This window comes from Bombyx mori, chromosome 6 (assembly GCF_030269925.1).
Source record: "Bombyx mori chromosome 6, ASM3026992v2".
NCBI classification, from domain to species: Eukaryota; Metazoa; Arthropoda; class Insecta; order Lepidoptera; family Bombycidae; genus Bombyx; species Bombyx mori.
In genome coordinates this window covers 11,721,851-11,732,831 of record NC_085112.1, presented here as the reverse complement: position 1 = coordinate 11,732,831, position 10,981 = coordinate 11,721,851, and the positions used below count along the sequence as shown (strand labels likewise).

At 36.6% G+C, this 10,981-nt stretch overlaps 1 protein-coding gene across 1 annotated transcript; it reads right to left on the bottom strand.

The window, feature by feature from the left end:
* Positions 1 to 287: 287 nt before the first annotated feature.
* Positions 288 to 9,620, bottom strand: LOC101738694 (tektin-B1). Its single transcript, XM_038011840.2, has 7 exons — positions 9,436 to 9,620; positions 6,507 to 6,631; positions 4,203 to 4,419; positions 3,562 to 3,776; positions 2,336 to 2,558; positions 1,552 to 1,775; positions 288 to 597 (listed from the first exon to the last, which is right to left on the bottom strand). The coding sequence occupies exons 1-7, from the start codon at positions 9,514 to 9,516 to the stop codon at positions 405 to 407; spliced, it is 1,278 nt and encodes a 425-aa protein (XP_037867768.1). The 5' UTR covers positions 9,517 to 9,620; the 3' UTR covers positions 288 to 404.
* Between the last annotated feature and the right edge of the window lie 1,361 nt (positions 9,621 to 10,981).

Here is a 10,981-nt window from a genome sequence, read left to right as displayed (position 1 = left end):
TGCGCGGGGGGTGTCCTTTCGCAGATTTTTTAAGTCCATCTAAGCTGAGACAATTTGTTCCTTACGAATTTAATTTTTTTTAAACTCGATTGATTCGACAGAAATACTAGTAATGTTTCAGATTTAAGTTTGTTCTCGTGGAAATTTGGGTTGCCTTTAAAACTATAAGTAAACGAATTTTTACCAGCAGTTTGAATTTCTAAAATCTAATAAAATTAAGACTAGACGATGAACTTAAGACTTCGGGTAACGACTTTCTTTTGACCTGAGAATTGTAGTGAAACATATTTTATGAAATTTTAAAATGCTTTATTTATAAAATTTGTAGTAAACGTTCAGTATCAAAATGAAAAATCAAAATGAAAAATCAAAAAGAAAATTATAAAAATTACGATGCAGATCGGTTAATTTTCCACTTTAGGTACTTCATCAGCCATACTGGCTAAGATGAGATTTTTATCCGTGCCCTGTGGTCTCTTGGGTACTAAAGCAGCCCTCATTTCCAGCGCTCGAGTATCAGTTTCCAACGATTGGTTTTTGTCGTTGAGGTCCATCGTGATTTTAATAGATGCAGCCTCCAAGGCATTGTAGGTTGCTCTGAAATTTTAAAATCTTAATTTTCAGGAGAGGCAGATGATACTGGTCCGGTGCTTATTCCGCGCGAGTAAATCCTACTACACTGTCTATTTATGCTACAAATTCATGCGTTTCGCTTTTAAAGGTAAAGTAACAAGAAAAGAAACTTTCCCAAAACCCTCTTATAGCACGATACGTCTACAACACTATAACGAGATTTTTCTTTAAAAAATACATTATGCATCATGAACACACAATATATGAGAATAACCGAAATTTGATTGCTTATTTTTTATGTAAAATAGGTAAAAAAGTACATACAGGCATAGTTGAAGTGTTTCATTCAGAAAAACTACTCTCAATTTTTTATACTCATATAACATAACTCTGTAGTCTCATATAACACCATTTCACACAACACGGGATTTTATAGGAACTTACTGGTGGTAGGACCTCTTGTGAGTCCGCGCGGGTAGGTACCACCACCCTGCCTATTTCTGCCGTGAAGCAGTAATGCGTTTCAGTTTGAAGGGTGGGGCAGCCGTTTTAACTATACTGAGATCTTCGAACTTATATCTCAAGGTGGGTGGCGCATTTACGTTGTAGATGTCCATGGGCTCCAGTAACCACTTTACACCAGGTGGGCTGTGAGCTCGTCCACCCATCTAAGCAATAAAAAAAAAAAAAAAAAAAAAACTTATCTACCGTGTTACTTCCTAGGACTATCTGCACTGTAAAATTGACTTAAAATTTAGATGCCTACGAACTCTGGCAACTATTGGTGTACTTACCTGTTCATTATCGAATAAATGTACAATACTAATGCGACTTCGATCTTCGTGTTAGAGAGAAAGTGGACAAAGACGCAGTAATGCTTAGGGAAACCGGACAGACGTAATATCAAGTGGGCTGTGAGCTCTCCCATCTATCTAGGATACCAAAATCGACTATTAAATTTACAGATAAAATACGCACTTTGCACAATCTAATTTCTCTTGAAGTTGCCTGATGGTTTCCCTTAAACTGTGAACCTCTTGCTTCAAGCCAACGTCCGCTTCATCAGCCGCAAGTTCTATTCCTGGTCTATAGCCTCTAGTTTCCAAACGAGTCTCAGCTACTTTCAAAGCATTTACTTTATCAGCAAACTGTTCGCCCATAGTTTTCAATTCGGTACCCAATTTTTCCATATTTTCTTCCATCTGAAATTTGATTTTAAACATGACTGCTATTCTCAGAAATAAATTTTCTGAGAGGTTAATAAGCTCTTTGATAAGTAATTAGTACCTTCTACTAATTTATAATTTTAGTTTTTGTTTTAATACATAGAACGTTTAAGTCCTTTTAGGGGCCATAACGCTATTTTTGTTGGAAAGTAAAAGGTAATGTTAATAAGTGGTGTTTATTTTTTGGAACATTTTTGTTTGTAATTATGGATCGAAAACTTCACGAATGAGTTTCGCCACAAATATTATAACACCATCCGAGGCATAGTGAGACGTGATTTTGGTAATTACGTGATGAGACTATGATCCTAGGAGTTAGGGCGTATTGGAAGATTTTACGGGAGATGTCGTCATTCTGTGTATTTCTGTCGCCAAAGCTTCTAGTCTGACTATTGTCAGCGCAACTGATAATTGAACCTCACGTACTGCAGCAAAAAATCATGTTGTTTTTACCGTATTATTGGGTTCTAACAGCTAAATAACATTGGCGTCCCATGAGCGATTCTGTCCATATATTGCAGTAAAACAACCCTTACTTTCATTTTTTGCCAATCAAGCTCGTTCCTGGCACGCTGAGTGTCATAGATGCGTCTACGGAGCATATAGTTTGTCACATCAGTTTGAGCCTGAAGTGCGTTCCTCGCGCGACCCCTGGCTACGAAGAGAGACTCCCTCAGACGCAACGTGTCCTGTAGTTCATCTAAGGCCATTTGTTTCGTCGATTCGCATTTTTGTAACCATTGCTCATATGTTATCATCCTGATCGAAGATGTTATTAACGGTATCATTTTTAGTATTTTCTTTATCAAATACATTATTAAAACTACTTTTACGGTTTGATCTCGCGTTTTTTACTGTTATATTATTTCTGTCCTCTGTGACCAAGAAAAGTATAAAGCATTCGAAGAGTCAGATAATAAAATGACAATAAAAATTCGAGGGTAAGCCGTAAAAATCATCTTAATTACGCTGCTATTTTTGTATTATAACAATGCATATTCCATTATGCAATTGAATTATTATTTAGCTATCATATTTTAATGAGAGCTTTGCTAATGACAAATAATTCGTGCATTTTATTACATAACACTACTTTGGAATAATTTAAACGTGAACCTGAACAAGTTAAATTCATTAAGAGACCGAGAGGTCCGAATGGTTGATGCTTCCGAGAAAATTCGTGATCCTCTTCGTATTAAGTTTTAGCGTATTTTGTTTTGTTAATAGGGACGTTGGCACTGTGGCGTACCTTTTAAAGGTGTCTCAGGTGCACCGAACCCAGCGTAATATCGTAGCTCTCAACAAATTAAATTTTTTTAAAGTGCCTACGTAACAACAAACTTGTAGTGGAAACTTCAGTTTGGGCAAAAACCGCTTTGAGACCTCGTTCTTTGCTTGAAAAACAATTTATTTGGGCCTTAAAAGATCGACATTATTTTATTTGAATAGAGTGCTCAGATAAACTCATTTAGGCTACATAAAAAGCAAAGAAAAAATTTAAAAACATAATTTTGTTTATTGAAAAATTTTCTATTTTCAAACGACCCAGGGTATTGAAAAGAATAACCGAAACAAATTTAGCGGTGTTGTCATTTTTATGATCTTATAATTAATAGTAATAATAAAATTAGGCTGGATAGCGATTCTAGTTCATTAAGCCCATAACACACACTACCTACCTTATATTTACCACGCTACCCTAAAGTATTATGTTATTATCTTTACTGAATAAGTAGCTTAGTTTTGATTTAATTCAATTAACCTTTTGGGGGTCTTCAACGAATCAGTTTTGTATGTTATATTAGCACAGTCTTTATCCAGACTAAGCATGTCCTTGTCGATTTGTAAAGCTTCGGTTTTATCATTCAGGTCTAACTGAAGTTTGAATTTCACAACTTCTAATTTATTAATTTTCTCCCAAGCGGATTGACAACGATCTATCAACATCTTCTTGTTGCTTTCTGTTACGCAAAGCTCCTGCAAGTTTTCAAACGTAATCAAAAGTCTTCATTTTAACACAATTTTTATTCTTGTATTCTTTTCGAAGTTAAAATTGACTTGTTTGTCAGTATTATTTATTTATTATATGGAGCTCGCTGCCCGCCTAGTAGTTATAACTAGAGCCCAAAATACAAGATATAAAATGGAAGTCGCTATGGTTTTATATAATACAACTGACGTATCTGTCAGACCATTAGGACAGTGGATATCACCATCTCCAGTCGATAGCACTATATCAGAAGCCCTACGAACTAAACGCCTTGGTACTGCTAAACTATTTATGAAACATTCACGACTGGAAAACTAGATTATCCTGAAGAAATGTGATGTTTTTAAATCAAATTATGAAGCGAAATCTTAGCAGAGGGATTAATAGTAAATTTTACTACAGATAAAACCCACCTTTTTCAATTCAGTATCGGCAAGATCGTAGGTCAACTCAGAACTTCTTCTACCGTCACGGTTGGATAGACATTCTGAGCAGACTAGTAGAGGAAGATTCAGTTGTTCAAGCTCCCTTTCGGTGGAAGCCTTCTCTTCTTTCAAACTTCCCATTTCGCGGTCAATGCGGTCAAGCAATTCTTGGAGCGTGGACTTCCATTGTTCAATTTCGTAAACCCTGCACACGAAATGATATTACTGGTGTCTTGTGTGGTCGAAATGTAACCAGCTAAAGAGTGTTGTATAATGAAACAATGTTTTCTTTTCACGTCCATATTAAATTCCTTTAAATACCCTTAGCTCGTAAACTATGCCTTTAAATACCTACTTATCAAAAAAATTACTTCAGGCAGTATGTGTTGATGATTTTATTTCATCAAATACGGGTTAATATAAATTACTAGCTGTACCCGCCCGCTTCGCTGGGCATTTAAAATTAACATTATTATTTCTCACCCCCACAAAGATTCTCATAATTAACGCCCCCGCAACTGGTGTAGGGAGTCCAACACTCATATAAATATTAACCTATCCATTAAGTACATATATTTTTTACATGGATATCAAGTTTCAAGTCAATCGGATGCATGATTCAGTAGTTATAACGGAACATCCATAAAAACTACTGTAGATTTATATATTATAGTATAGAAGTATAGATGTATCTTTGTCAGAAAATATCTTGTTTAGTCGCTGTTTTCCCAGTCAGTGAAAACCGTTCCTTTGTATTTTGTTCATCCTGCTAGAATTTATAGGCACTTATAGTTATTGTTAAATAACTGTAACACGACCGATCATAAGGTGGATTTCTTACGGCATGGAAAAGAGGAATTTCAAGGGTACGCCAAATGCTATAGACCGTTTTTTTAATCTCGTTTGAAGATAGAAATTTCAAAACGCCCAAGTACCTAACAATGTAGGGGAATTTAATTCCAAAACTAAAAATATTCCCCTGTCTCGTTTATTAGATGTTACTGGTATTATGAGTTCGAGCTTATTATCTATATATTAATACGTGAAGCAAAACTTTGTACCCCTTTTTACAAAAACTACGCGGACGGAGGAGTATGAAAATTTCCACGCTTATAGAGAAGAAGTGCAGAATGCTAATATTTTTTTTAAATTATGCATTAAAAATACATTAAATCAATAAAGAATGCATTACCCACACTATCATGTATTTGGCACACACACACACATAGTCTTTGTTTATTGTCAAACTTTTGTTATTGCTTAAAGTCTGTAGTCAAATTGAGAAAAGTTAATAAGTAACTGGTGGTAGGACCTCTTGTGAGTCTGCACGGGTAGGTACCACCGCCCGCCTATTTCTGCCGTGAAGCAGTAATGCGTTTCGGTTTGAAGGGTGGGGCAGCCGTGTAACTAGACTGAGTGAGACCTTAGAACTTATATCTCAAGGTGTGTGGCGCATTTACGTTGTAGATGTCTATGGGCTCCAGTAACCACTTAACACCAGGTGGGCTGTGAGCTCGTCCACACATATAAGGAATAAAAAAAAATGTTTATCTTTCTTGGCGAAATCTGTCACTATAGAAATATAGTAATATTTGACAATAGAACCATAACAGTGTTCAAACTTATGATTTCAATTAATTATAGTCGAAGTTCGACTACTGCGGGACCAATAGTTATGATAATTCCGGTACTAAAGTAATCTTTTTGTATATATGTACATGTATGTATTAGCTGAGCTCAAGGGCCAAACGTCATCATTTTGTTACCAAAGCTCCTAGACATCATAGCGTGAGTATCGCCACCAATCTTTTGACCCGAGGTCTAAGTTTCGGTCTTATAGAATATTGTTTATTCCACTCTTTACATACTCATTGTACGCGTGACTACTCGCGGCATAAGTGAGCAGGATGGTAATACTTTCATACGGGCTTACAGTACGTCGATCATCATCATCATCATCAACAGCCCACAGTCGTCCACTGCTGGACATAGGCCTCTCCCAATCCACACCACTGAGCCCGGTCTGCGGCTCTCCTCATCCACTTTTTGCCGGCCACCGTTCGGAGGTCATCGTACCACATAGCCAGGGGGCGTCCCACGTTACGTCTTCCGCTGCGCGGTCTCCACTCGAGAACCCGTCTGCTCCCAGCGATCGTCAGACCTACGGTATATATGGCCAGCCCACTACCACTTCAGTTTGCTGACTCTTTGAGCTATGTCTATGACTTTACTTACTAGTACGTCCAATCACCACTAATAACGCAAATTTATAAATTCGCAGTCAATGCTTGCCTTGCACTTAGTCGGTTATTGTTGTGGTAGCTGTCCCATTCGGTCTTGATCCTCGTCTCATTTCGGAGCTGATGGGCACTGTGCCTCAAGTCAAAAGCGTCTGCTCGTCTTGTATCGGCAGTCACCTGTTTGTAACAAAAATTATTAATACCACCAATGCTCGTTTTGGGACGAGACCTTAAAATAAAGTTATAATCGCAAAAAAGCGTGCGATTATAATTATAACGATTTTCGATTTTTTTTGCCCCTATCGACATTCTATGCGCAACATTTATTTATGAAAATTCGCTGTGAGATTTCTGGTTTAATATAAGCTGCAAAAAAATAACTAGATATATTTATGGGTATAGGCATTTATGGGTGATAGTATTACCGGTTTTTCTTCTTGACTATTATAAAGTCGCTTAGTTCTTGATCAAATCATGCATCACTTCCCTTCATGCCCAACTGTGTTTAAATATACGGGGACTGGTGTAAGATATTATTTTTTTAAATATTTTTTAATACTGTTATACTAAGTTGTTTGACCTGTCTAATCAACCCTGACCAAAATTTCTACAAGCTATCAGAGCCAATCGATGTAATTTTCTTAGATTGAGATAATTCTAATTTATCAATACACAAACCAAACGAGGCAGTAAGCAAAGGAAAAAGAAAAGTAAAAATAAAAGAGGAATATTAGCTTCGTCAAAAATATTTCTTTTACAAGTTAAGTTGAATTATTCCTTAAACCAGAAACGGATAATTCCTTAGGGCAGGTAGCAATTTTTAATGCATTACGTGCCTTATACGCGTTTATCAAAAAGTTCCAAGATACAGGATTAACATCATAAAATATAATAAAACCAAGCGCCGGTATGTAATCGGTAGCGAGGCTTTTAGCCAGCCCGCATTGATAGGCACCACCCTCACGCCTACTTCCATCCCGAAGCCATTGCATGTACCAGTCTGTAAGGTGGGATAGCTGTTATACAACGCAATTCAGACAGACATCAACCTCATATTTTTGAGGTGGAACCTGAATGCGACCATTCAGGTCGTTGCGCTGATCATGTGGACGATGAGCTAGTCCATCCAAATAGTCTTATCAAAATACATGTACATAAATCATACGGGACCTTTTCAAGTTTGTAGGTCACCGGTGCCCTACCCTACGTGGCGCACTGAAGTAATTATGTCGATTTCTGTTAGTAAGCTTCTGGATTGCCTAACTTTGTCTTCTTTTGTTTTTAATGTACATTTTAGTATTTTAGGTATCTTAGAAATTAGGTATCTTTCCTAAAGTCTACTAGATATTACGGAGCCATAGTAAGAGAAAGATCGACATAGCTGCTGCAGTGCGCCGCGTAGGGCACTGGTGACGTACATAGCAGTAAACGTATTTTTTTATTTTTTTTTATTTCTTAGTTGGGTAGACGAGCTCACAGCCCACCTGATGTTAAGTGGTTATTGGAGCCCATAGACATCTACAAAGTAAATGCGTTACCCACCTTGAAATATCAGTTCAGTATAGTTACAACGGCTACCCTACCCTTCAAACCGAAACGCATTACTGCTTCACGGCAGAAATAGGCAGGGTGGTGGTACCTGCCCGTGCGGACTCACAATCGGTCCTACCACCTACCACCATACCACCTACCTACCACCTACCACCACCTACCGTCATTAATCGAATTCCGAAAGTCGAAACCATAAAATTATTAAGCGAGAGCTATCCATGTTTACAAAATTTTATATTAGTCGCCCGGGACAATAATTATCCCATGAATCTCACACTCGTGACCGTAATGTTCAAAACAATGAAAAGTGAGTTTGTTGTGAAATTGCCACGTTATCAAGTAAATTTTTTTTTTCAGTTGAAATGTTTATATGATATATCTTGTCTTTATTGAATTTGTTGGGCGAACGAGCTTGCAGCCTTCAATTATAATAATAATAATAATAATAAATAAATATTTACTAACAATCACGCCACGTTAACTGGTCCCGTGATAAGTTCGTAACGAACTTGTGTTACAGGTACCAGATAACGGAATAAATGTAAGATTTTTATTATACACATACATATATTTAATATACATCCATAACCCTGGAAAAGACATTTATATTTATCATACAAATATCTTCCCTTGGCGGGATTCGAACCCTCGACCCCCCTGTGTAGTGACCATGTCACTTACCACTACACCAGACGGCCGTTTTGGTGTATGATCATAGCTGAACTCGAATCTGTTGTTAATTGAAAGGTATAGCAGAGTTTCGTGTAGCTATTTATATTTTCAATAAATAATGAAGTGAACTCTTTTTTTAATACTGTGTACGAGTTTTCAATATATTTTTTTCTGCCTATGCTGATAGTCTTGAGAGGCTATTTCAGCTTCGCCCTAACATGTAGGTGAGCTCACAGGGCTCGAACCGGGTGTGTTGCTAACACTGGCCATAGCAAGAACAGTGCTTCGTAGAATCTACCACCGCATCGGAATTGCGACCCACTGAGAAGATCCGGCGAGAAAGTGGGCTGTGTCTATGGGTTAATTCGCTCGTTGAGCACTTCGTCGCAAGCAACGGGTTCGACGAGGACGGTGACCAGATATACGAGTTTACAGTCCTCCTAACGTTAAGTAGTTACTGGAGCCTATGGGCAACATAAACTTCCTTTTGATACGGCTGGGGCCCAATTGTTTGCAATAAGAATAGTCCTTCCTTTTCAGTAAAACTAATAACTGGCTGGCTTTCTGGCAGTACTAGCCAGGACGATAATATCCACTCAGAATTTCCAGAGCAAAAACCAAAGCCAATTTAAAATAGAACTCACAACTCAGATAGGCAAACTAAAGCTGATTTAAAAATTTATTGTTTCAATTTTGTTTATGGTAGACCACGAAGACTTGTTTCAGAACAATTGGCACTACATCGGTATTGGATTTACCTGCAAACCGTACAGTCGTGCATCCCAATCAGGCAGGCTCAGATGTGGAAGCGGTTTCTCAAACGTCACAACGGATTGCATTGCGAATATTAAAATGTTAGGTAGCAAAAGAAAATACCAAATTTCCAAAAAAATATTAATGACTAAAAATCGAGGCTGTCACATTTTGACAACTTTAAAACATAGAGTACCTATTCAAATATATTTTTTGTAATTAATAAATTATATTTAAAACTTTTTCGTGTATTCAATACTGTAATTTTATTAAATTGTAATGTGAAATGTTAATTACTATTAATATTACAAAAACATAGAGAAATGAATAAAATGTGACATTTTAATCTTTTTGGTATGTGAGAATATAAATTTTAGTGTAAGGGAGTCCGTATAGAGAGAGTCCCTTCTGTATTTCGCGGGAAAATCGTGTTTTTGGATCACTCATAATTAACACCACTGTTGAGACAATAGAAGTTTTATTGTTGCAGCGGCTTACACAGTTTTAAATTATACACATTATTTTTTTGTCCTATGTCCTTTTTTAAATTTTTGGCGGTAAAAAGGTCCCGTGTCATAGACTATCTTCTTTTTCCCACTTCTCGTGCGTTCCGGCTTACGCATCATAGAAAGGTGCGTTCTCAAACGTCACAAGTGGATATGTTCATAATAATAAAATGTAAATGATAGAACCAAAAAGAGATTTTTTTTTTTTATTGCTTAGGTGGTTGGACGAGCTCACAGCCCACCCGGTGTTAAGTGGTTACTGGAGCCCATAGACATACACAACGTAAATGCGCCACCCACCTTGAGATACAAGTTCTAAGGTCTCAAGTATAGTAGAGAAGAAGGAAACGAATCATCCGAAAAAAAAAACTGGAACGGTTCGCCATTCCAATTACTGCTTCGACCCGGAAATAAGCAGGAATGGTGGTACCTACCCGTTTGGGCTCACAAGACGGCGATAATAGTAATTAAAAATTTAAATTCAATTAAAAATCTTTTCGGGTTTTATTTTTATTATTCCGCAATATTATTCCTTCATCGTTGAAGTCATTCGTGAACATTTGATAATTACGTTTTTCATTAGAAAAAAATATAATTCTTTTAACATATTTAATTTTTTTTTTTATTATTATCTATTACAATATGAAGTCATTGGACGTCTTAACCTCAGGACACGACGACTTTAAGTACTAACTTATACTCATTTTAAGACCTAAAATACTCTTTGTATCAATTTAGATAAAATCAAATGTAATGTTATAGCTTTACAAAGATTATTAATGAATTACAAGTCGTGAACGATGTTTACATTAAAAATAAAATCATGAAAATGTCGCTCTGATTGCTTAACACTTCGTTTGAAGAATAATAATATTATGGTTGAAATGAAAGCAAGACGTACAAGAAAGCGATGAAACGTTGGAGGTCAAATGAAAATTGCTTTACGGGAAAATTATGAAATGTTTTCGATCCGTTTCTGTGAATTTAGCGTTTCTTAATATATTGTAAGGAGGCTATTTTGGTAATTGCGTTCGAGTATTAATTA